We start from the raw sequence: 27,953 nt of genomic DNA on the forward strand, positions 1-27,953 counted from the left end.
GAGTCAAATGTAATCTAGTAGCTAAGAAATCTGTGAATCTTAGATTTCAGCTGCAAGGACAGAGACACATGATCGAAGTTTGTTGTCTTTGGTAGAGTTAGAACGATAGTCATACTGAATATTGCTAGCGTGTGTTCTTCCCTTGATACATCCACAGCTTCTTTAAAGATTAATAGTAATTACAGGCCTATGTTGTGAGTAACCAGGCTGCAGTACTAGGGGCTGGTTGTCCCCACAATGTGACTATATGGATCCCATTTCAAAACACTGCAACTCTTGTGCAATACCTTCCTGTCACTTCATCCACAGGGCACCCCTCCAGTTCTCAATGCAAGAATCTGTTATAGCAATTCTTATTGGACATTTCAAAGCATATCATGAGATACAGCAACTGCCTTGACTGGCTTCCTCAGTGGAGAGGTGTTTTACACCAGGTAAAGAGTGGGCAGTGGAGATATTGTAGTTCTGTTTGACATCTGCTCAAGAAGGTTTTGGGGCAGAGTTGAGGGTATGTGTCTTAGAACAATGAAGGAGCAACAAGGAGATTTTTGTAGGTGGCTGACTGGTTGAGTTCATGTTTGAAATTATTATTTTTGGTACTGAGGTTTTATTATATGATTAATTACATGTTAGGGCGCTAGACCTTAAGTGTCATTTTTTATTTTTATTTAAATCTAAATAAATACTTTCTAGATATTAAAACCATTACAACACTCTTAAATCTGCCTTTTTTCCAAAGTCATTGTGATAAATAGTTAATTCCTTTAGCTTCCTGTGTTGAGAGGAAGGATGATCTAGTGGTTATAGCACTAGATTGGCACTCTGGAGACCTGGATATATGTCACCTTAGGAAGGGATGCAGAGATAACATTTCTAGATACCATAAATAACTGGTTATTGGAGCAGCTTGTCCTGAAATCCACAAGGGGAGAGGCAATTATTCATTTAGTCCTAAGTGACACACAGGTTCTGATCCAAGAGGCGAATATAGTTGACCTGCTTGGTAATAGCAACCATAATGTAATAAATTTTAACATCCTTGTAGGGGGAAAATGCCAAAGAAATCCACCACAGGAGCATTTAATTTCAAAAAGAGGAATGACACAAAAATGAGGAAGCTATGTTAAATGGAAACTAAAAGGAATAGTCACAAGGGTGAAATGCCTGCAAACTGCTTGGAGACTATTTGAAAACACCATAACAGAGGCTCAAACTATTTACCCCAAATAAAAAAAAAAAAGGAAGAGAACTAAAAAAATGCCACCATTGCTAAAATGCCACCGTTGCTAAAATGCTAAACAGCAGAGTAAATGAAGCAGTTAGAAGCAAGAAAGCATCCTTTAAAAATTGGAAGTCAAATCCTACTGAGAAAAATAGAAAGGAACATAAACTCTGGCAAATCAAGTGTAAAAAGATAATAAGGCAGGCAAAGAAAGAATTTGAAGAGCAACTATCTAAAGACACAAAAACTAACAATAATTTTTTAAAGTACTTCAGAAGCAAGAAGCCTGCCAAATGATCCGTGAGGCCACTGGATGATGAAAGTGCTGAAGGAGCACTCAAGGAAGACCAGGCCATTGCAGAGAAGTTAAATGAATTCTTTGCATCAGACTTCAGTGCAGAGGATATGAGGGAGATTCCCACACCTAAGCCTTTCTTTTAGGTGACAAATTTGAGGAACTGTCCCAGATTGAGGTGTCATTAGAGGAGGTTTTGGAACAAATTGATAAATTAAACAGTAATATGTCACCAGGATCTGACAGCATTCACGCAAAAGTACTGAAGGAATCATGAAATTGCGGAACTACTAACTGTGGTATATAACCTATTGCTTAAATCACCCTTGTACTGGATGACAGGTGGATACCTAATGTAACACTGATTTTTAAAAAAGGGGATCCAGAGGTGATCCTGGAAATTATAGGCTGGTAAGCCTAACTTCAGTACCTGGCAAATTGGTTGAAGCTATGGTAAAGAACAGAATTATCAGACACATAAATGAACATGACAGTTAAGTCAAAAGTTGACTGCGAAGAGTTACAAGTGGATATCACTAAATGGGGTGACTCAGCCTTTTTTGTATTAAAGCTGTCCAAAGTGGTCACCTGAATGGAGAGTACTATCAAGTTGGATTTGCAAATCAGGTGAAAGGCATTGTGCTGAAATGTCACTTAATATGTTTAGGTCAGAGACATAAATGTTTGCTCAGCCCATAAGAACATAAGAATGGCCGTACTGGGTCAGACCAAAGGTCCATCCAGCCCAGTATCCTGTCTACCGACAGTGGCCAATGCCAGGTGCCCCAGAGGGAGTGATCAAGTGATCTCTCTCCTGCCGTCCATCACCACCCTCTGACAACAGAGGCTAGAGACATCATTCCTTACCCATCCAGGCTAATAGTCATTAGTGGACTTAACCTCCATGAATTTATCCAGTTCTCTTTTAAACTCTGTTATAGCCCTAGCCTTCATAACCTCCTCAGGCAAGGAGTTCCACAAGTTGACTGTGCGCTGAGTGAAGAAAAACTTCCTTTTATTTGTTTTAAACCTGCTGCCCATTAATTTCATTTGGTGGCCCCTAGTTCTTATATTATAGGAACAAGTAAATAACTTTTCCTTATTCACTTTCTCCACACCACTCATGATTTTATGATTCTATATACCAGAGTGGAAGAAAACCCAAACAGAATTCTGCACAACTACTGCAGGGTTTTACAGGGAAGGTGGGAAGTCTCAGTTTAAATTGAAAAGATCTTCAAGATAACAGGAAGCACCATTAGAACAGTATGATTCCCATCCTGATTAGAAGAGACTGCAAGAATGACACAAGACATCAGATTTGAATGCTCATAGCCTGATTGGAGGGAATTTGCTCATTATTACAATTTATATCACAGTAGCACCATACAGAGAGAGGCCTCAATCCAGTCAGGAGTCCTTCCTGCCAGGCACAGTATAAACATATAGAAAATGATTAACCTTGCCCCAAACAGCTTACAGTCAAACCTTGATCCTCCAAAGACTTATGCATGTGCTGAAGTTTGTGCACTGGGAGTAGTTTCCTTGATGTCACTGCACTCTGCATGGGAAAAAAATCTTTTCAGGATTGGGACCTCAGTGCATCAATCCTGCAAAGACTCTTTAAACAGTGCATTTTAGTATGAAAGTCAGACCCTAGCCCATGCCCCCACCCATGGCAGAAGATAAATGACTGCTACAGGCTTCCCACATCTTTGAAGGGTTTTATTTAATGGAATCCAGCCCTCATTGCAACTATTTTTTGTTTATTAATGGCAACTACGAGTTTCTAAAAATGCAGCACCAAATACCATTTTGTTACATGCGTTTGAAATGATATATGACTTTTATGACCAAATGAACATGCCTTTCATACAATTGATTTCTGTGTGAATAGTTTATAGAGCTGGTTGATATTTTTCAAACATTTGAAATGTTGATGAAATTTTTTGACCATCTCAAATAACTTCTTTGATTTAAGGGTGAGATTTTCAAAGATGCCTGATAAAATTAGGCACCCGACTCCAAGTGAAATGAAATGGTATTTATGCACACAAGTTAAGAATTTCAAAAGCACCAATGTGACTTAAGACACTATGTTCCACTGACTGCTTAGGCTCCTAAATCACTTAAGTACTGTTGATTGTACGCCCGACTCCACTTTGCCTCTTTGACAATCTTGCCTCCACCAAAATGGCTTTTAAATCACGTAAAGCCCTTGCTGCACACCACAACAGATGTGAGGTTTTTAGCACCCTTTCTGAAAGTATCAAATAATGATACTGAAAGCTGAAACTAAAATGTGTTGCATCTTGTGAGTCTTAGTTTTGGTAACACCACTCTGGGAAAGGTGGATAGCACAAGAATCAAGCACATCAGTGCTTCACAAACCAGGTGTCAGGCTCTATGAATGACCACATCAGAGATTAAATGGAAAGCTTGTTTTACTAAAATAGAAACAATATTATGGGCTGTAGCTAGGGATTAGGTTGGGAGGGTGAGACCTATGGGTAAATCTCTTCCCATCAGTGTATCTCAATTCCCCCATCTGTAACATCAGTTCCAATGTTCTGAAAAATTGCACTTACTTTTTACCAGTTCCCATTGACTTCAACATGCATTGGCTTAGACCTTTTATATCCTCATGCATGATGTTGCTGCCCTCTGCAGCCATTACAACAGCAGACCTCTTCAACAAGCTCTACAAATTGCATCCTAAATCTCTTCAGAGTTTTCTGTAGCCTCAGACTCTATCAGTGTAAAAGAAAAGTTAAGATTACTTTTGTTAGTCTGCATCATCTTCCTTGTATCCAAGTTAAATGTAATCACCATGCAGGATTCTTGCAAATTAGAGTATTCAGCATGTTCACTAGAATGCAGCAGACCGGAGCAGATAGGAAACAGTGATATGTACACCCTCTAGAATCCAAGGCCCATCTTGAATAGACCAAATTTAGTTCTTACCAATCTTCACAGTGCCTGTAATCACTTAATTAAAATAACAACAACAACAACAAAACCCCAGGATATTGTAGATGACACCAAGCTGGGATGGGTTGCAAGCACTTTGGAGGACAGGTTAACAATTCAAAATGATCTTGAAAATTTGGAGAATTGGTCTGAATTCAGCAAGATGAAATTCAATAAAGACAAGTGTAAAGTGCTTCACTTAGGAAGGAAAAGTCAAATGCACAAGTACAAAATGGGGAATAGCTGGCTAGGTGGTAGTACTGCTGAAAAGGATCTGGGGGTTATAGTGGACCACAAACTGAATAAGAGTCATCATTGTGCTGTAGCTACATAAAAAGGCTAATATGGTTCTGGGGTTTATTAACTGTAGTCTTAGACACAGGGTAATTGTCCCACTCTGCTCGGCACTGGGGAGGCGCCAGCTGGAGCACTGTCTCCAATTCTGGGCACCACACTTGAGGAAAGATTTGGACAAATGGGAGAGAGTCCAAAGGAGAGCAACAAAAATGATAAAAGGTTCAGAAAACCTGACCTATGAGAAAAGATTAAAAAAAACTGGGCATGTTGAGTGTTGGAAAAAAAAGAAGACCGAGGGGGGATCTGATAACAGTTTTCAAATATGTTAAAGGCTGTTAGAATGACTATGGTGGGTAATTGTTCTCCATGTCCACTGAAGGTAAGACAAGATGTAATGGGCTAAATCTGCGGGAAGGGAGATTTAGGTTAGATATTAGGAAAAACTTTCTAACTCTAAGGGTAGCTAAGTTCTGGAACAGGCTTCTAAGGGAGGTCATGGAGTCCCCATCATCAGAAGCTTTTAAAAACAAGTTGGACAAACACCTGTCAGGGATGGTCTAGGTTTACTTGGTCCTGCCACAGCGTAGGGGTCTGGGCTTGATGACTCCTTGAGGTCCCTTCCAGACCAACATTTCTATGATTCTATGATTGGCCATGATTCTGGTATCACTTACACTGGCTTTACACTAATATAACTCCATCAACTTCACTAGTTACTCCTGATCTACACCAAAGAGATCAGAATGAGATCCAACCAAAAACTGTCCATAAGTACACTGTTGCTTTTAAGGTAGGTCAGATGTTTGGTCTGTTGATTTAGAGTGCTAATTCTGCTCAGAAGTCTCCAAAGTTTGTTTCCTTATACTGTGCAATGAACCAGCACTCTGGTTCCTTCCCTCTCACTCAAGATTTTTTGATTGTAGAGCAAATACTCTGCCCAGATGTTTGCTTAGCACTTTACATTTAACTACATTTTTATTGAAGTATCTGCCCATAATGTGACAAACAGTCCATGGTATAATCCACTCCTATCCATCTCTAATTGTCAGCATTACTTACAAAAATAATTGTAATGCTTCATGGGAAAGCTAGAATGTGTCAGATGCACAGAGAGTGCTTCTTGTTGACTCCTGCAGACAAGTTGCAACATGCAGAGCTGCAGCTGTGATAGTCACATTATCCCAGCATTCCAGGAGAAGCAGAAATGTCAAATTTGGACAGAAAACCCATTGACAGGACCATAAATCAACTGATAATCAAATGCAGCACAGATGAATTATCTTCTGAGTGAGTTCATGATTTATCAGATGACATCACACAGTTCTCTTGGTCAGTACAATGCAGCAGGGATATTCCTGCCTGTTATCTGTTACCTAGTAGCACATTAACGAAGGAGCCGGATGTTGTTTGTTGAGGCCAGTCAGAAAATCTCCCATCAGCCCAGCACACCATGAGAGTTTACACCTTCCTTTGAAGAATCTGGCTTGGAACTGTGTAAAGAACTTGACACTGGCTAGATACCCTGCCTAGTCCTACTATAGCAGTCTCAAAGGAGTAGATCCTGATCCTCTCTGATTCTGGGAGCAAACAGTGCAGGGTGCTTATTAGTTCCCAACTCCTGAATATTCCTGGCAGATCATGAGGCAGAAGAAGACACTCATGAAACCCCTGAGAGGAGAAGGGAGGGGAGTTTAACTCACTAAACTCCTGCCTGAGTGGCCCTGCGAGGATGCCTGTTCTCCCTAGTGCCTCTCGCAGCTTGTAAAGATTACTGCATTTCTGGGGTTCCAGTAACACCACAGACCTGCTGACCAAGAAGATAGAAGAATGAGGATGGGCCATAGAATTTTTACCCCCAAAAGTGCACCTTGGTAGAAACTGGGATAATTGGCTAGGGGTTCACCAGAGGGGTGATATTTTCCCATCTCTGCAAGGGGAATCCTTGTCCCGATGCATACCATCACACGCCCAGGCTGACAGCTACATTGTGGAGAGGACCTGATGGAATTTAACATCTCTTTAGCGGATGTTCCATTTATTATTATTATTTTATGTGCATTCAAATGGGTCTAAAGGTGCAGGTAGGCACCTAGTGAAACCAATGGGCGTTAGGTGCCTAACCTGCTTTGATACCTTTGAAAATCTCACTAATCACCTAGCTGCATCTTTAGTCATGTAAATATCTTTTGAAAATCTGGCCTTTGTTGACTTGCTCAGCATCACACAGGCCGTTTGTAGCACAGCTGGGTTTTGAAGCTGGATCTCAAGAATCCAAGTCCAGTGCCTTAAACACCAGGTCCTTATTGGTCAGTAATTGTGGAGGGTTAGGAAGACTTTATTTAAATACAAGAGGAGTTGATTAAATAAAGCCCTGTAAAAAGGGTCACCTGCCTAGTTGTTTAACTTTTTGGAGAGATATTTTTATCAGTGTCGAAGTCTTTTCCCTGAGTTCCACTGGAACAGTACGGCCTTTTGTTAAACCAGATACATTGCGAAACAAAATATCGATAACTCAGGGGGAAAAAATTCAACTCTGACAGAAATACTTAGTTAATAGTTAAATAGTTAAAAGTATACTAAACCCAAAGCAGCAACAAATACAAAAATGGTATTACTAGTTTGAATAATTAATAGTATTTTTAAAAATATGTAAAAGGATTCAATATCCAAAACCAACATAAAGTGTGGACATGAACAAGTCTGACACTTGTTTACCCCATTATATACACTATACAGTATTTACCCCATTACTTAAATACTGCTAAAGAGGCATCGTTATATTATTGTAAGCAGATTGTGATTGCAGACAGAGCATAAAAGTTGTGTATCCAAGGCTAAGCGTGATTTCTTTTAAAAAATTAAAGTTCAGTGTAGAATAAAGGTATCAGCAGACTGCCTTGTGCAATGCAGTTTTCAAGATTCAAGCCAAAAACTCAGACTAGCCTGTTACTTGAAAGCCTGGAATTTTTGGTTATTCAGTTATTGTTTGCTCTTCTGTATTACTGCAAATAAGAAAAGATTGCCATTGTATTTCTCTGTAGTTTTTTGATTATATTGGAGAGGCAACAGAAAAGAAGAAAAATATTTACACCGGTTGCTTTGATAAATTGATAAGTTTGTCATATGCCAGAGTGTGAGTAAAGAAACACTAAATCTTCTGAAACTGTGAGAAGTGTGTCATTTGCTGTTGCAGTCAGTCAGGCATGCAGTATATTTCAGAGTGGAAATTGGCTTGATGGGAAATTGTACTGAGTAGTGTGTGTGCAGGGCAATAATATTAGTCTGAAATTCAGAGAGCTAAAACTTTTCATGCTTTTTGACCTTTGCAATTTTTATGCAGCTGTTTCTCATTAATTGCCTTCACAGCTCAGGACTGATTGGAGACAGGATGCTGGAAAATGAGTTTTGTTTTAATTCTTAAGAAAAAATAATTTAAAAAATCAAGTTCTCAGTGCTGGTTTCTAAGCACCAATATGCATGTTAGCATTTAGCGTATGTAGATTGTTAAGAAGCAGAACTGACTGCACAGAAAAACTCTCGCTGGTGTTATGGCATAGACAAATCATAGGGTATGTCTTCACTGCAGAGTTAACTTGGCTCTTATTCAAAGGCAAGTTTTATGACCTCTTATTCAGCACTTGGATAATGTGGTGCTAGGAGCTATGGACATACCTGAGATAAAGATTCCAAAGGACAGGGAGCCAAAGGAACTGAAGCCCAGAATTTTACAATATCGCTGCTTGAGCTATTAATCTGCTCAGCATTTCTCCCTTCTTTGCCAAGCTTTCTTGCACAGTATGTTCTCTGAGCACCTGTAACCCCATGATCTAAGACCTGATCCTGATCCGAATGAACTCATTGGCAAGAGTCCTACTGACTTCAATGCCAAGACTCACACTAGAGCCAGATCTGCTCCCCCCCAAATATAAGTCTAAAAAAGCAGAGGAATAGGTAGAGAAGAGATAAATATGTTACCTGTAACTATGAGCTCATATTAGTCTGCAATAAGAACCTGATCCAAGTCCATTGAAATCAATGTGAATCTTTGCACTGACTTCAAGGTGCTCAATTGTTATTCTTTTGGAAACCAGTCTGGGAAGATTCTTCAGAAATCTGTAGTAAAACAGTATTATCATTGTTTTCTATTGTCAGTCTGTGCAAAGATCCAGCAGGGTTAGTGGGTTTGGTAAATGTTCTCATAAGCTGAGCCTGAAGTAACAGTCAATCATTTTGAGTGACAGCCCAGAACTCTGGGATCTGTGTGTGTGTTGGGTGTTTGTCAGCATTAAAATGTTCAACAAAATCGTGAGTAATAACTTTGATGAAAGGAGCACTGATATACAACACATAGTAGCTGGTATAAGAACAGGCTATGGAGAATTACAATGAACTGAAATATATTTACATTCAGCAATCTTACAAAGCTGTTCAGCCATGAAAAGGTTCCCATTGATTTTGCTGGGCTTGGATTGACCATAGCTGGTTTGCACTGCTCTGACCACAAAAAGCAGCTGCAAACCTGGCTTCAGTGCCTGTATAAGCCGGATTTATGGCTGTTTTCATTACAGGAGTTGTGCAAAGCAGCTGGAACACATAGTGAATCTGGCTCATTGTTTGCACTCATCTTGTTGCCACTTTAGTGAAGTATTTTTATTTGTTTTAAAAGAATTTGTTCATGTGTGTCTTTGTTCATTTACAGCACATGTCATGAGCAACCAACTAAAATGCTGCTTTGTCTGAACATTGTACAATGGGGAACATTTGTTTTAAGATAAACCTTTCACCAAAAGGTGAAGAATGAGGTGCCTAGGTTTGTTCGAATCAGAAACTTACCTGAATTTGGGGAATGTCATTATTCCTCATGTCACTTTTAATTCGTAATGATCAGATTTTTTTGCTCTACAGTGAACTGTGCACCAAAGCAGAAAGTCATTTTTCTGTGGGTACTTCTATAAAGATCAGACATGGTATATACTTGACTAGTGGAAAAGCAGCTGCACTAACATTATTTTTGTTTCAGCTCTGGGGGAACTGAAATATGTTCTGCAGACTTTGTTATATTTTTTCAGGTTTTTGGTTGGTGACACAGGAAACTGTGAATAGGTATATTTATCAGCTTTTACAGTAAATGTCGTCTTCCCCCTTCCATCTCACCCCCCCCCCCAAAACCCCAAAAAGATTGGGGTCAGATAGTGCCACTCTTACTCAAACTGCGTATTAACCTACTTTGCAATTAGATCCACTAAAATCAATGCAGTTACTCAAGGGGTGAAATCCTGGCTCAGCTGAAATCCATGATGCTCCCACTGACTTCAATGGAGCCAGGATTTTACACAGCATGAACAGTGGTAGCAGAGTCTGGCATGTAATTAAAATTCATTAAAGTACAAAATAATATCATTGCATATGTAAATGAACTATATAAAACAGAAAGTGCTATTTTAATGCTCTTAATTTCAAATATATTGTTTAATATTCAGATAGTTCTTCAGGTTACAGCTACCGATTCCTCAGTTGTCAGGGGCCAGGACTCTCTTCTTTGTTAGAGTCAGGTTCTGATCCTTAAGTGGGAATCCTAGGCACTTTCATTAGCACTAAGAATAATAAAGTTGTATTAACAGAAAATTACAGTCTGAGTCTCTTCTCAGTTATGCCAGTTGAAATCAGGGAGTGGTTGCATTTACACCAGTAGTAAACTGATGTAAATGAGATCAGAATTTGGGTCTTAGTCTCCAGTTAAGAATGAAGAGAACATTTTAAACACATGTTTATAGTCGTGTCTGGTACCACCACTATTTGTAAGGGCCTTTCAGCATTCCATGATTAAGTGGTTTATAACTAGTCAATTAATATTCACACTGAAATGCAACAGTTGGATTAGATTTCCTTAAAAAAAAAGGTAAGACATTAATAACTTACAGGAGGGTAAACAAGAGACATGAGTAAGGCTTGAATATGTTTCTACAACAAGCTTAGATATTTTAAAAAAATGTTGCTTGGCATTAACTTGCAATGCCTTTATTTAGGTAGCTTTACAAAAGCTAATTCATTGAAAAAGTTGCTATATTTTGAAATTTAAAAGCACCTGCTGCCATGGTTCCATAATATGCATTATCTTATTGTCAAGCTTTGCAAGATTTGTTACAATACAGTGGATCCATTCAAGTCAGTGCAGCTAGAGCAATTTGCACCAGCTAGAATCTGGGCTTTTTTGATTCTCCTTAGGACTAATAGGGTAATAATAGTAATATATGGAGATATACCCATCTCACAGAATTGGAAGGGACCTTGAAAGGTCATTGAGTCCAGTCCCCTGCCTTCACTAGCAGGACCAAGTACTGTCCCTGACAGGTTTTTTTGTTTGCCCCTGATCCCTAAATGGCCCCCTCAAGGATTGAATTCACAACCTGGGTTTAGCAGGCCAATGCTCAAACCACTGAGGGAAATACAGTTAAATTTATGAGATGCACAAGATTCTTAGCAGGTGTAAATTGGTATAATTCCTTTGAATTCAAGGACGCTTCAGAACTTGAGCTGAGACTCTGACCCTGGACCCATACCCATACCCATACAGTGAAACACATACTTATTCACAACATGGTGTCCAAAGGAAGCAACGGGTTAAGAGAAATATAAATTAAAATGTTATTTATTTTGGATAAGCAAAAATATAATCGTATTTTGACGAGGTTTATGATGTGATATTATCTTTTAATGGATGTGAGACCTTAGAGCAAATCAAGTTTTCACCACCTATTGTTGTTTTTTTACTTGTAATCTAATCTATGATTCTAACTGATAGCTAGACACTCTTGACACAACTATCCAATTACAGCAGTTTTCAAGAAAGTAAATCATGCATAGATTCACTAGGACACCCAAGGGTGGGCTCCACTAATGTCATTTTCTGGATGAGGACCTACACAACATTACTTAAGTCCCCATTTAAGCCTTATTTTCAGAGTTTAAGTAGTACAGAGATCTCTTGCTGGCCCTCTAGATGGGGAGAAGTTCATTTACAATGAATATCTTAGCATCACTTGATGATCTCAATGTGTGTGTGTGCATGGGGGGAGGAAACGTATTAAAAACATTTAAAATGTCTGTAACCGCTGAACCATTTTAATGGCTTAAAAATGTAAGAATGATGAATAGCCTATGTAGACATTGAGTCTGCTGATCTAGCGTAGATCTATGTTTTAAAATTCTCTAGCACTCATGAATTAAAATATCCAAATATTATATCCATTTGTATATAGAAGAGATGAATAGAAGTATAATGAACATTTTGTTTTATCATATGAAGAATTTGTTGTATCTCTAAATAAATGATCTCTAAGTTTAATTATATTTTAACTTCAATATTTTATATGGTTTCAAGAAATATTTAGTTATACTTAATGAATAGAAGGGCCAGCCAGATTCGTTAGAAATGGGAATTTATCAGCTGGTATATTTACAAATCAAAGTTCAGTGAAAGTATGGCAGCTAAAGTGTTGATATCAATGGTTTTATAACGATCAGAGCTTTCTGAGCTTTGATACACCACAGTCTCCTTCTGCCACTAATTGCCCCGGATACTTCATGTAAGATAAGGCTCAATAATATCAACTACTGAAATATTGTACTTCCCTCTGACTCAAAATGTCACAAAAGACTTTTATGATAGGCATTTTAGCTGGCTGCCAGCTTTGCTTTTCAAAGTGGATCTTAGGAGTTTATTGGCTTAAGCCCTGGGATCTGTCACTATGATAATTGGCTGCAAAGCAAGAAAAATCAAAGGAGTGTATTGAGAAGCGGGAACGTTCAAAAGAAAAGCACTGTTAAAGTAAATGAATTGTGGAACCAGTAACCTGCCATATCTCATGCTCCTGCTAACCAATTTTTAAACCTCCTTGGAAGGCAATACGCAAAACTTGATTTAGAACTGAATGTGACCCCGATGCAGGATAGCACTTAAGCATATGCTTCCACTGAAGAATTTGTTTAAATGTGTTTCTGAACTGGGATGCTTTCCTGAATTGGGGCCTGTTTTTGCAGTGTATATGCAACAATAGGTATAACATATTCCTATTCTATATTTTGGCTATATCTATATATAGAACTATATAGGCTATAACTAGATTATAGTTATAATCTATATCTATCTATTAGATAAGCAATAAAACTATAGTTATAATCTAGTTATAGCCTATATAGTTCTATATAAAATAGGAATTTTATTGTTTAATAGATAGATATAGTTTATATAGATATAAATGAGATATATAATAGGATACTAGTAGCTAAAAGCCATCTAATTTGTAAAGTCGTGGATGTAAAAAGCTGAAAACAGCTGCAAACTTTAAAATTTGCAAAATCCCAGTGATGACTGAACCTGGTGATATTCTAAAACAAAAGAGATCTCAACCATACTTGTAGTTATTTCCATCACTTCACACTGTCTCAACAGACATTCTAGGTTCAGAGTGATTTGGGGGGATATGGTGCAGATGGTTGTGTTGTGCTGGGAGAGTTGTGTGCTGCTGGGAGGGGCTATGTGGGCTTGGTGATATGGTGTGTGTTGGTTGTATGGTTATACGTCTGGTTGTGTTGATTTGTGTCCGGGGGGGGGGGGGGTGTGTGCTGAAAGATTTGTGTTGATTTGTGCGAACAACAGCTGAGCGCATGGGCAAGCCTTTTGGGCCCAATAATCCACCATCTGTGCAGTCTCCTTCATACAGTCAATGAAATTGTGCATGTAAATTAGCTGCAGAGTGAGAGTAGTGATTGCTTGTGTTCATCCTGTTACTCCAGTGACCTGAGGCTCTTGGTATGGCATAGATACATGTCTTCCTATGGCTGTACACTGCATGGGTGTAATTCACAAAGTCAAAATGGCTGAGAACTTAAAAAAGTGGAAAGAAACAGACTGTGAAACCCAGGGATGATCCAACCTGGTGATATTCTGAACAAAAAGAGCTCTTTATCATACCTGTAGCTCTTTCCACTGCTCCACGCTGACTCAACAGATGTTCCAGGCCAGGAGTTCTCAAACGGCACTGTGACTCACTTCGGGGGGGGAGGGGGGGAGGAAGTGGGGTGGCAAAGCTGCCCCAGAGCTTCTGCCCTGGGCAGCGTGCATGTAAGTTTAGCCCACCTGCCCAGGGCTGAAGCTTTGGCCCTGCGTGGTGGGGCTCGGGCTTCGGCCCTGGAACCCAGCAAGTCTAACACCAGCTGTGGTGACCCCATTCAAATGGGGTCATGACCCACTTTGGGGTCCTGACCCACAGTTTGAGAACCCCTGTTCTAGACTTCAGAGTGACATTCCTGGAATCATGTAGATTATGCCTATTGTATATTTTCATAGATTCTAAGGCCAGAAAGGACCATTATGATCATCTGACCTCCTGTATGACATAGGCCATAGAACTTCCCCAGCATAATTCCATATCTTTCAGAAAAACATCCAATCTTGATCTAAAAATGGTCAGTCATGGAGAATATACCACAACCCTAGGCAAATTGTTCCAGTGGTTAATTATTCTCACCATTAAAAACCTACACCTTTTATTTCCAACCTAAATGTGTCTAGCTTGAGTTTCCAGCCATTGGATCATGTTATACCTTTCTCTGGTACATTGAAGAGCCCATTATTAAAGACTTGTTCCCTGTGTGGGTACTTTGTAATCAAGTCACCCTTAACCTTCTCTTGTTAAATGAAATAGATAGGTCTCCTTGAGTCTATTACTATAAGGCAGGTTTTCTAATCTTGTAATCATTCTCATAGCTCTTCTCTGAGCTTTCTCCAATTTCTCATGCTTCTTCAATGTTGGGCACCAGAACAGGACATAGCATTCCAGCGGCAGTCGCACCAGTGCCAAATACAGAGGTAAAATAACCTTTTTACTCTCGTTTGAGAGTCCCCTGTTTATGCATCCCGGGATTGCATTAGCCCTTTTGGCCACAGTCTTACAGTGGGAGATCCGGTTCAGTGGTTATCCACCATGAGACCCAAATCTTTTTGAAAGTTGAACACGGTGGGCCTGATTCCTCTCTCGCACTTTCTCTGAAATAGCTCCCTTGCAGTCAATGGGATTAAACCTGTGTAAGCATAATGCAAGTGAGAGGAGCAGCAGTAAAATAAACCATCTTTTGCATGCTATACCCACTAGGTACCTGAAGAAACCAATATTTCAGATTATGAGAAAAGTAGATCATAGTTAAGGGTCCAGTCTTTTATTACATGAGATTTATAGATAATTTTATGGATCACAGCTTTTTGTTACTTGCCATTCCATTCCTGTGTTTGTATTTTATCTACTTAGACTGTAAACTCTTCAGGGCAGGGGCTTTGTCTTCAGACCTGTCTGTAAAATGCCTAGAACTCTGTCGGTACTTTCTCATTGTTTGTTTATATGTGTGTGCCTATGTATATGAAAAAGAAATAGTGCCAGAGTTTTGCTAATATCCATGCCCTTAATGAACACAGCATAATTCTGCAAAAATTGTTGATATTTAAGGTAGGGCATATTGTACTATATGATGGTGGTCACTTTTCATGAGTAACCATGTCCTCACTGGCTTTAAATATGAGTGGACTGATATCGCAGTTTATGTATTTAATAGAATCCGTTCACTATACGGTGAATCTGATTTAACACACCAGACTGCTCAGATTACTAACAATCCTAGTCTTGGGGCAAGGGGGTGGAGGTTTTGTTTTGGGGGGCGAGGGGGTAATAGCTGGGTCTGGCTTTACTGCCAAGTCTGCAGTATTCTGCCTACGTTTTTCATACATATATTTTTAAAATAATTTTCTTTAAACTGTACAAATATTGGGCCCAGTCCTCTGGCATCTCTGCAGGTGATTGTAGCCAAATGGGTGTTCTGCATGCAGACCTGCTCGTTTCATTTTAGCTTGCCCTGATGCTATACTGAGGAGCAATCCCAAGGCTTCTGTTCCATGAGTTGCTGGAGAATGAATGCATTGCCAGCGTGATGTGTATGATACATAAGGAACACAAGTCTGGAGGCAGTCTGCACTTCTCTAGTTTCAAGGAGCAGCATAAACTCTGAGCACAGGAGAACCTGTTCTAGGAGGCAAAGAGAGTCATATTGACAGGGCAATCTGCAAAGAAAGGATTTTCCTAGATGGCAATTATGGCCTTGCACTGGTATGGGGGTGAAGGAAAATAAATGTCACCAAACTATATTTCTCAGCTTCTGCTTCAGAGCATCAGCAGCAGCCACGACCCTATCAAGGTGTCCGTGTCAAAGAACCAGTGAAAGAGCTACTGAAGAGGAAACGTGGGAACATTCATAGTGTTAATGCAGCTGCAGCGACAACGGTAAGAAAAAACACAGAATGCACAAGGAAAGCTCTTCCTTTCTGACTGAATAGGCACCCAGCCTGTCTCCATCATGTGCTCCCATCGATTTTAATGGAAGTTGAAAGAACTCAGTATCTTGCAAGATCAAGCCCTTAGACAGGTACAAAAGGAGGCAGAGAAGTTAAGTGACTTGCTCAAGGCCACAAATGAGTTCAGTTTCGGAACCAGGACTAAAACTCAGTAGAGTGCTGCCCAGTCCAGTGCTTAGATCACGTATCTTTCTAGTGCTCATTTATCAAGACAGCAGGTTACATTAGCATAATCGGCTCATTCAAGACCATGAAACTCAGCAATGCTGAAGTTATCAAAGGAGAGAGTTAGGTGTCCAACTCCCATTGGCTTTCAGCGGGATTTGGGCACCTATCTCCTTTAGGATTCTTTGAAAATCCCATCTTAAAATACCAAAATCAGCAAAATAAGTCACAGGATTCAGGATAGTTGCCTTATGCAGATGTACTTTGTATCATCTGGGATACAGAAATCTCTAGTTCTTAAAAATCCACTAAAACTTTGCAGAGCTATTTCCCCATAGAGTCTAATTTCCTGTTTTGTAGTGTGCTGAAAACTCTCTGTTATACAGGTAACCTGTTGTGTATATACTGTTCCAGACAAAACATGCAAAGCAACCTTAAAAGCTACCGAATCTGTCCCCTCATTTCCTACAGAAAAGACCTCTCTGGCCCCTCATTTCCTATACTTAGGCTAGGTCCATTTATTCTGATATTTAAACTCCTGGAGGGAAGCAGTTTGACTGTATCTTCACTAATGATGAAATTCACTCTGAGCAGTGGAGCCACACAAGGTCTCATGTATCATTTAAATCCCACTTCAGCTTCAGTGGAGCATGGATCTTGTGCTGACCCACTGCAGAGGGGTGAATTTCACCCTGAAATAGTTTTCAATAATTGCTCTCATACCGGTATAACATAGGCACATCGTACCTTCAACCAAGCAAAGTCTAAGAGGCAATGGATGATAATATATTTATTGCTACTTCAGCTCTGAGCAAGAGTTTCTCGAGATATGTTGAGTTTAAATCTTTCAGGAATAACTGATATCTGAATATTCTTCTTTGTTCTCTAGGTGGTTTTGCCCCATCAGCCACTTCCGTCCTATTCACCAATTGGTAATGCTTCCAAACATTTATTTTCATTTGTTCATCAGCTCGGTTTCAGCCCATGCTTTGGCTGACATTTGGTACAATTCTCTTCTTATTTTGCAGGCCAGCCTTGCATTGATATGGATGTTACTGCCTCTTCATTGCCGGTTACTGATGAAGGGGCATTATGTTCTGGTTGGCTCTCTCAGCCTTCTCCTGCTACCCTACAGCCCTTAACCCAGTGGACAACTTACCCAGATTATATGTCACATGAAGCAGTCAGCTGTCCATATACAGCAGACATGTATGTTCAGCCTATGTGTCCCAGTTATACACTTGTTGGACCCTCTTCAGTTCTGACTTACGCATCCCAGCCGCTGATCACCAATTTTGCGGTAAGCTAAAGATACCTAGAAATGAAGGCAAATCTGCTTTCCAGTAGGAGCTATGAGAAGCCACATGTATTTAAATGTATCTTTATACTGTCTATTGCCTGACATCCCGGCCTCACATTATATTGTCAAGGATGATGTCCGCAGTAAAAAGTTATACAAGTGATGCTGAAAAATCAGAAGTAGTTTCCTCTACCATAATTGCATCTGCAAGGAGAACAGTCCTGAGAAGTGAGATTGAGTAGAGAAACATGCCTTAGTGACCCTCTCTATAATGGTCACGCAACTGTCTCTTCTTGGTGTGGTTCTCTTGTATGGTTTTCTACGTGAGCTACAAATTCCTGTTAGTAACCTAACTGTCTGATGTGATGGCCTGATTTATTCTCTGCTTGGGCCTGAAAGTTAGGGGGATTGTTCTGAGAATCACTATAGTTTGAGAGGGACTAAAAGATTTGACTATATTGAAGTCGGAGTGAATCCAATCTTCTTAACAAAGCTTGCCTGTTCCACGCTCTCTCAAACCCTCCAGCACTCACCACCTAATTAACTCATGAACCATTCTGCATTGTTCTCATGAGACCCTCTCCAGCTCCCATTGAAGTCAGTGGTAAGACTGCCATAGACTTCAGTGAAAGCTGGATCAGGCCAATGGGCAGATTTTATCTTAGGAGACTATTGTCTGCAGCTCAGGAAAAATAATGCAGAGCAATAAAGTCATGTTGCCATCAGCTCCAACTTAACAAGGAATCCTACAGCTTTGATTCATGGTGCTCATGAAGTTTCAATTAAAGTGGATCATAAATTATAATCTTCTGTCTAGATGCGCAGAATATCAGATATCAAATATACAATAGGCTCTGTTGTTTGGACAAACAGCTAGGACAAAACTGCACTTGAGAATCTGAGTGTTTCAGATGCTGTTTCTGAGTTTATTTCAATACAGTTTTTTTCAGTAAGAGTGTGGTTTGGGGTTTTTTAAATAAGGCCTCCAGGGAACTTGTTTTCACTGGGAAATCTTATGGTGTTTAAACATGACCTTGATTTAGCTGACATGAGGCTGACCATGAGTGACTGGTGGTCAGTGTAGACAAGGACATGTTCAGCATCATGTCAGCTTACCCTGACACATTATCAGAGAGCCACAGATAAGTCTTGACAAAGCCCTGGCTGGGATGATTTAGTTGGGGATTGGTCCTGCTTTGAGCAGGGGGTTGGACTAGATGACCTCCAGAGGTCCCTTCCAGCCCTGATATTCTACGATTCTATGGTAACAGGTCCAAAATATAATTTATAATAATGTTGAAAGGATGCCTTGCATGCTTACAAAAGTGAAGGCAGGAGGGAGACTGGAAAGGTGATGGGAATGTGATATGTACAAGTATATTTACCACTGCAAAAACTTTGAGATTGTACTTGCTGGCTTGCTGGTAGCTGGGTTTTTAACCAAGTTGCATCCCTCTTTCTGGTGAGCTTGTGAAAATTTTCATACTGAACATGAAACTTTATGGAGCCAGGAAAGGATGTTTTAACTGTGATAGTGAGTATCCTTATTCTGATATCTTTGTACTTAACAGCCAAGAAGCACCACTCCAGCTGTTATGCCGCAGCTGGAGGTGACAGACCAGCAATCCCCTCTTACCTATTTCCCATGGGCTCAGCCCATTTCTGCATTACCAGCATCTACCCTGCAGTATCAGCCGGCTTCATCCTCGCTTCCTGGGCCACAGTTTGTTCCACTTCCCATTTCAATTCCAGAGCCAGCCCCACAGGAACTTGAGGATGCAAGAAGAGTGATCAGCACTCTGCCCATTGAAAAGCTACTTCTAGAAGATGAAGACAATGATACGTATGTTTTAAATCACACTCTCTCTGTTGAAGGGCTTTAAAGTAATGTATATTGGGCCTGATCCTACATTTCTTGTTCATCCAAAACGCCAAGTGAAATCAACGAGAGTTTTGAGTGCACAAGAAAAACAGGCTTGGGCTATTTATTTTCTTAAGATTTTTGTTGTCAACCACCACTAATGTTCCCCGAATATGAGATTTGCACTCAGGATGAAATTTACCTATGCACGCAGGACTAGCATGAGACTCATGTACTGCTAAAGTCACTTTTAGTCCTTCCTAGTGGAAATTTTTCAGTGCATAGTTCTTGTGCTGGCCCTCTGCAAGGAATAAATTTCACCCTCATATGTGGAACATGGGCTCAAACTGACATGGGTTTTTAGTAACATGTTTGCTAACCCTGTAGTGTCTGACTGTAGCATTTGGGTACACGTATCTTAAGGATGTCTTCGAGGATTTACTTTACAAGCCATATTTTATTGAGCTATGTGTAACGGTCACACAACTATATCTTTGCTTTGTTCAGACAGAGGAAACTACCCCAATACCTGTGCTTAATAAATCTTTTTGGAAAAGGCCAGCTTAAGTGTGGGGCCTGAAATGAGATGGTCCTTTAATTGATAACACCCTTGAAAAATTTCATTGTATGATTATGAATATTTTTACTCCTGTGGTAGCACCAATTGTTAGCCAGTCTGAAGACCAGTAATGTAAACAGAACTGGTGAGATATGTGCTAGTGTGAAAAGAGGTCACCAGCCACAGAGGAACACAAAATTACTTAGGCAAAGAATTGTACAGTTGCTTCTTAATTTCATTTTACTGATCATTCTTGCAAAATGTACAGATTTGTCCTCATGCAGAGCTCTAGCTCAGTGAGAGGGGCAATTGGACTGATGCATTTTCAGCAGTCAGTTTGTGAAATGTTCCCCTTTAAAAGTGGTAGAGTCATATTTTATGGCTGCCTCCTGATGTTGTGTATTGCACTGAGACAGAACCTGGTCCCAATGGGATTGCAAGATATGGCCCTATGTCAGGAGATGGTTGCGAAGACTGGGCCTTCCAAAATTAGGATGGGTATGTGGCAATACTGGCCGCACTGACATTCATTCTCTTGTTCTTGGGCCTTAGTTCAGTTTACAACGATGATAAACAATCCTAAAATTGGAGACAGGCCATGTCAAATTAGAGACCTTTAACGTACCTTATCGACAATGAAAGTTTCTCTGTATTCTGGTCTTTTAGAGTCACACGCATATGCAGCATAATTATTGCATTTTGTTTTTCTTCACTGGCAAATGAATAGCATATACTGCCCCTTCTACAGCTATTGTAAATATCACTACTGTGTTCCATGGCATCATGCCACAGACAAAGGTATTTGCGTGAGGACATATCCATTTTTAACATTTGTTAACTGTTTTCTTAATGCACAAGGGACTCCTAGATGATGAACACAATTTCTCTGGGTTTTTCTGCTTCATAAAGCCCAGGAGCCTTAGATGATTGTAACATTTAGAAGTAGTTTTGGAATGAATTTATTCAAAGCATTGTTACCTTGCATCGGTTAACTAATTGGTGCTCACTACTCCTCCTTTTACCCAGGCAATATTCCAAATAACTTTACAGTTTTTGCCTGAGTAAAGACTGCAAAATCGGGTCCAGTGTCTATAAGACTTTCAAAGCAGGTTTCACTATTGACAAATCTAAAGGATTTAAACAACAGATCATGCAAATGGTCGTACTGAAAACTGCAGTAGCTTAGACTGACTGGTATTAGTGGCTTAAATTTGCAGAAAAACCCAGCAAAGAAATTATTTAGATGAGGCTTGATCTACCACTGTGTTACTCCAGTTTTATGCTGGTAATATAGTGATACCAGCATAACACTGGGGTGGTGCAGTTGTGAATCAGGCCCGTGTTTGCCAAGATTTATTTGAAACTTTTTTTTTTCATTTCACTGTATGTAAAATCTCCCAGTTGTATATAAAGTGATGATGTGATGTCTATGGATTTCTTTCTGGGTTGTTCTGTTAGATTAAAAAAAAAACAATTTTCAATAAAGATCTACAGTAACTTTCATATGCCTAGAGTGTTTTTTTCATGCTCAGAGAGGTATCCCATGGCATTTGACACAATATAAACATACTGGCTTGGAAGTCAATAATGTTAGTTTGATAGCACAGTTACAAGACTATAACCAGCGATTAATTACATGGCTTTGTGTTGATTTAATGTATGCTAAAAGAGACTCTCATGAGCCAAATATGGGCTCAAAACCTTCCCCACTCAAGTAATCCTTACTTATGCAACTGGTCCTGTGGTCATGTTGTTATTTATTTGTGTTACAGTAGGGCCTAGAGAGGCTTCAATTGAGAGTGGGGACACATTGTGCTAGACACTGCACAAACACATGCTAGGAGACAATCCCTACCCTGAAGAGCTTAAAGTCTGAGTAGACAAGCCAGAGTGACTTGGCCAAGGTCACAGATCAGGTCAGTGGCAGAGCCAGGAATAGAACTGAGATCTCCTGACTCCCAGTCCAGTGCCATATCTAGTAGATCACATCACCTCCCAGGAAAGGTAGTAAAGATATCCATGATCATGCTCTCTGGATCAAATTCTCTGCTGGTATAAATGGCCAGAGCGGCTCTAGACATTTCGCCGCCCCAAGCACGGCAGCATGCTGCGCGGGGCGCTCTGCCGGTCCCCGGTCCCGCGGCTCCGGTGGACCTCCCGCAGGCTTCGGTGGAGCCGCGGGACCAGCAGACCCTCCGTAGGCATACCTGCGGGAGGTCCACCAGAGCCGCGGGACGCCGCCCTCCCGGTGACTGGCAGAGCACCCCCCGCGGCATGCCGCCCCAAGCACGCGCTTGGCGTGCTGGGGCTTGGAGCTGCCCCTGTAAATGGCTGAAGTCCCAGAAGCCAGAGGAGCTGTATCCACTTATATCAGCAGAGAATTTGCTCCTACCTATCTGCCTGCACTTTGGATGCTGGTTTGTTTCCACAGCTGTGCCTCAGCATTTCAGAAAGCAGCTGTATGTTTTTTTTATTAATTTGGCCAAGCTAACAGGAACTCTAACTCACCTAGGTATTGTGTTAATTCATGTGTCAGCACCTTTTATATATTTTTCTCTTTATGTCCGGGGGTGTGGTCCACCTGCTTTAGCTTAGATACTGCCTAACATGGCCCAGGTCCCACAAAGCTTCATTCCGTGCACATTTGTCCTTATTTTGGCAGAAATAATCTAGACAGAAGGCCAGGGTGAGTGGGGCTGCACTTAATACCAAGGCCAGCTGGAAATCAGATGCCCAGTTAACATTGTACATGTTTTCTAGAGTGCAGACTGTGACCCTGAGGCAATACATTTGTGGCCTTTACGTAGGACAGAACAGAGTTGTCTAAGAAAACAAGCATTTGTCCATCATTATATTATTCTAAATGAAAAATATAGAACAATAAGGAGACGGATGCCCAGCTGACTGACATCACAGTACTAATGCTTACAGGGTAAAATTCCCCCCTGCACACAGGGCCAGCACAAAATTATGTACAGCTTAAATCCCACTTGATGACCTCAAAGCAGAGTTGAAGGGGTGGGACTTAAGTGATGCATAGATTTGTGCTAGCCCTCTTCAGAGGGGAATTTCATCCAAACTGCAGAAGTATGCGCGGCCTAGGTGTAGAACAGGGGTCAGCAACCTCTGGCACGCGACTTGCCAGGGAGAGCCCCTGGCGGGCCGGGCCAGTTTGTTTACTGCCGTATTGGCAGGTTCGGCCGATCGCGGCTCCCACTGGTCGCAGTTCGCCGTCCCAGGCCAATGGGGGCGGTGGGAAGTCGTGGCCAGCACATTCCTGGCGAACCGCGTGCCAGAGGTTGCTGACCCCTGGTGTAGAATTTCCCCCATCATTAGAGACCTCAGCTCCAACAAACCCTAATCTGTAAGGAATATTTCTGCTGTTATTTTATAACTGGATTGTCCTGTGGATTTAATAGAATCAACATAACGTTCTTTCCTTCAAGCCACTAGCTTCAAAAAACATGTAGAGCCACTTTGACAAGAAATTCTGGATTTATCCTAGAGATGAAATCATTTAAAAGAGGATCTTTGTTACTTTTGATGCACAGGTATTATCCATGTGTCCACTGCATATACATGGGATAATGTAATTCTGTAATATTACTGGACCACTGCAAGTATAACATTGTGGTTCTATTAAGAAGGACTTAAGAACTGCCCAGTGCACAGGGATGAATCTCAGGCCCGGTAGAATGCATTCATCCGAAAGAAAGCCTGTAACTGGGCTGTGCAAGAATTGAGTAAAACTGCATGCTACTGAAATCAATAGGTTGAACTCATAGAAGCAAGCACTATGTCTGTTTTCAAGATCAGACCTTTAAATGGCTCCTCGGTGCACACCATATGCCCTTACTGTAGAGTCCAGCACCCACAGTATAAAACCACAGACCAGATAGTGCTGTGCTGTAAAACTGTTAATTAATCTCCAGGATGATTCATGGATAGGCAGTGATCAGTGTCTTTATTTACTGTCTTAGAATTCTACATATTTATGCAGCTAAAGGTATGAGGGAATACACCCTGGCAGCCGCAGAGCGTATGAGAGAGCTGCGAAGACTAGATGCCAAGGAGCACAGAGGAAAGGTAATGCAGACACTGTACCCTGCTCAAACCAGAACTGCAGCATTTAATTGCTGTGCCAGCACTCAGCCTGAGCATCACTTCATTCCCACTGAAAAACACATCTCCCATACATGAGCCGTAAGCCTTCGGAACAAGGGTGAATTTCATCCTGGAGACAAGTACAGGATTTATGTCACTGTCTCATGAAAGGGCCTTATCCAGGCATGTTTCTGTCTCTTTCTATGCTCAGAAGGGAGCATTGTGTTTCTCATAACACTGCCAATGACAAGAGCTCCATGCCTCTCTATCAGGAGCATCCTTGGGCAGTCATCCCATGGGTCCTGCACAGACTCCTTCTTCCCCCCTTCCTCCCTCCACAGCCTTTTCTTTTTTATTAGTTTCGCTGTTGCTGGAGTCTTGTATTGTATTTGTTTTGCTGCTATTTTCAGACTCCCCTGTTGGTTGCTGTAGCTGCCAGACAACCAGCCATAGTCTATGATTTGATACTGACAGGGGCTGATGTCAATGCTGTGGACGATAAAGGGCAATCTGCTTTACACCTCGCAGCAACGTATGGATACGCACAAGTCATTCAGGTAGGAACAGCTTCCTTATTTTAATTGCAAGCAATATAGAAGTGCAAAGAAATCACAGTATTTGGGACGGTGTATTGAAAACCATGCTACAATTTCAGTTCTCAATGGTTTCCTGGTCCTGCTTGCAATGAAATGAAATATGTAATGAAATATTGCTCTGTAATGAAATATGCAATCTGAAATATGTAATGAAACATTGCTCTGTAATGAAATATGCAATCTGGGTCGAGCAGCAGTCAGTCTGCAAAGAGCCAGTCTAGAGCAAGCTGTGTGAGTTGGGCCTCTGTGCCTTACAGAGCAGCCTGCATTGTCTCTCTCTGTTTTTGGTTCTCATCTTGTGAAGGTTCTGGATTGTAAGAAATAGTGTTACACTGCAACCTTCCAGAAAGAGTGTTTTGTTTTTATCTAACTTCTCTGTTTGTATGCCACGAATGTAACAATCGATTGAGAGATGGGTTTCTAAAATGACCGTCTCAGAAGTAAATATATCCTTAAGTACAAATCTTTTGGCTTGATTTCATTCTTTCCAGTCCTTTATTAGGAGTCTTTTTTGCCACTTGCACCTAATATGTCAGCCCTTCACTTGAAAGGAGATGGTTGTATCATGTCACTGTCTTGCTACTCGTGTTGTGGATGCTAGCTCCAAACCTGGTAGAGGAAATCTAGGCATATTATTATTGTTGTTGTTTGTTATTTGCATTGCAGTAGTGCCTGGGGCCCCAGTCAGATCTGAGCCTTATTGTGCTAGGCACTGTACAAACACACTAAGAGACAGCTCCTGCCCTGAAGAGTTTGCAATCTGAAGAGACATCATGGAACAAGTGGGTGTAGCAAACAGAAGGAGTCACAGGGAGGGAGAAGGTAACAATGATAGGAGCACATCAGGTCAAATTACGCTTTCATTTACACAGGTGTAAATCTGGAGTAACACCACTGAAATCAGCGGAGTTACTCCAGATTCATATCCTTGTGAATGAGAGCAGAATTTGGTCCCCGGATACATAGACTAGCTCCCTACCAAGTTTGCAAAATCAGATATATTTTTAAAATGATAAATAGAGACAAGAGCTATTGATGTGGATTTTCAAAGGCACAAAGAGGAAGTAGGCTTTCATGGCAGACCCTCAGCTGGCGTAAATTGTCATAGCTCCATTGCCATCAGATTGATCAGCTCCCTTGCGCCTCTGATTTCTACTGAAAGTCAATGGCACCTGACTGCCCTTTGTGCCGTTGAATATCTCTTCTGTTAACGATAGCAGTAAACTTGGTGGGCCACCTGCCAAGCCATGATTTCCTGTGTGTTTCTGCCTGCCTCGTTGTATGGCCAGATTCTGATACACTTTCTCACACTGAATAGTGCTTTATTTAGGGTGACCATATATCCCATGTTGGCCGGGACAGTCCCTTTTTTAAGCCCTGTCCCAGCCGGCCTGACTTTTTTTTCTTTTTTTTGCAGAAGTGGGCATTTGTCACGTTTGCGCTTGCTGACTCAATCAGTTGGCAAGAGCATAAGGGACAAATGCCCACTTTTGTCAAAAAAGTGGGGTGCACTGTGGAAGAATGTGCAAGGGGGATGCGAGCAGAGTTGCTAGCCATGCAGAGGGGGCTGAGTGGGGAGGCAGTGTTCCAGCAAGCCACAGCCTCCCATGGGGGGAAGGGGACTCTGGCGAGTGGCTGGGAGTGTCCTGTTTTCCTTTTGGGAAATACGGTTACCCTAGCTTTATTCTGCCAGAAATCCTATTGACTTGATCGGGATTTCTCGCAGAGCAAGGTACTACCCAACATGGGTGAGTGTGTTGGAATCTGGAAAGTTGCTAATAAACTTTAAAGAAACCTTTACCTTGCTTTCTATTCATACCAGCAGACACTGTAGGCAGCTTCCCTGACAAAGTTCTGGCACCCACAATGATAGGATTAGGGTAGGGCTTTTCCTCTAATGATAGCGCTGCATTGTAAATGAAAGAATGTAGCAGGATCACCTTAGTTCTGTCCATTTGAATTTCAGCACTGGTTAACCATGCCTTATACACAGCCCCAAGTTAATTCATAAATAGGAAGTTAATATGTAACTTACAGAGTGCTTAAGACAACATTCTTTTCACTCAGCCTCATAAAATGCTGAATATGACTGGGAGGATTCCGCGGAAGGGAATGTTTGTGTGGCACTTGTCAAAGCTACGGAACGCTTTTTCATGGAAATACTTCTTTTTCACTTAAAATAAGTGCTGCAAAATATATTTATGCTCCCCAAACTGTGTAGGCAAATCCTTAAATTTTTAAGGTTTAATTCTGAACTTTTCTTCTCCCCCTTAATGAACTGAGATTAATAAGGAGGAAACTCAGAGCTATTTGTCAATATTTTATCTGGATAAATCACATTCACGTTATGTCAAGTTGGCACTGATTCCAGGTGTCTCTGAAATTGGGGCCAAATTCAATCAAAGACTTAGTGTCTTAAGGGTTCTGAATGAGTCATCACAATACACGTATTTATATTTGAAAATCTCAGCTAAGATGCTAAACTATGGGGAAATTAGGTTATTCAACAAAAGTAGGGAAAAGGTTATACTTCCTAGTATTTTAGACGAAGAGCCTGTATGAAGCATCACTTTAAGTCACCCTATCTGGGGAAAAAAGAGCTGAATGTTTTCAAATGTTGCATTCTGCATTAAATCCAAACAATGCTCATTTCCATAGAAATTCTTAACTGCTTTTATTAGTTTAATTTGCATACTGCCCCAGATACTACAAGCAGGCATGTTTGCTTCAGCCTGCCATATTGCTGCACATGAAAATTTTACAATATGAGCATTGCCAATGTCAACAGATCTTTAGGAAATGAAGTTATGCTGTAAATGATAATATGTGGAGACAGCTTGTTATGTATATGTTTCTAAGATAGTTCTAAATACACATGCGTTCACATTACAGGAAGGGTTAAGAGTCCTGAGTTTATATTGTTTGTTAACCCAGTGCAGAGTGCGCTAAAGAAAGTAGGCTGAAGTACTTGACCATCATTGACATAGATGTACTGACTAAAATTTATAGCTGTTAAAATAGAACTCAACAGAATTAATATTGAGACCTGTTCTAAGGGTTTAAGTGGGTCTTTAGTAATACAACCCGGGGCTCTGGTATCTACACTGCATTATGCAGGCCCAAATCCAACCACCCATATCCCAGACTTCCTAGTGCGCTCCCAGAATCTGGTCACTCTAGCTC

General features: G+C 40.7%; 1 protein-coding gene and 1 long non-coding RNA gene across 2 annotated transcripts in view; one reads left to right on the forward strand and one right to left on the reverse strand.

Annotated features, from left to right (window-relative positions):
- Window positions 1-21,518, forward strand: part of POU2AF1 (POU class 2 homeobox associating factor 1) — a 117,300-nt gene extending 95,782 nt beyond the window's left edge. The window contains exons 3-6 of the mRNA XM_044996752.1: window positions 15,987-16,114; window positions 17,240-17,282; window positions 17,379-17,650; window positions 19,222-21,518. Coding sequence (XP_044852687.1) covers window positions 15,987-16,114; window positions 17,240-17,282; window positions 17,379-17,650; window positions 19,222-19,533 — 755 coding nt within the window. The 3' untranslated portion in view covers window positions 19,534-21,518. The remainder of the gene's footprint in view (window positions 1-15,986; window positions 16,115-17,239; window positions 17,283-17,378; window positions 17,651-19,221) is intronic.
- Window positions 2,956-14,101, reverse strand: LOC123354642. The gene is made up of 3 exons (XR_006574790.1): window positions 13,759-14,101; window positions 4,106-4,267; window positions 2,956-3,078 (listed from the first exon to the last, which is right to left on the reverse strand). It is a non-coding gene; the product is annotated as an uncharacterized LOC123354642 (long non-coding RNA).
- Window positions 21,519-27,953: the final 6,435 nt, after the last annotated feature.

The sequence above is a fragment of the Mauremys mutica genome, chromosome 22 (assembly GCF_020497125.1).
Source record: "Mauremys mutica isolate MM-2020 ecotype Southern chromosome 22, ASM2049712v1, whole genome shotgun sequence".
In the NCBI taxonomy this organism is placed as follows: Eukaryota; Metazoa; Chordata; order Testudines; family Geoemydidae; genus Mauremys; species Mauremys mutica.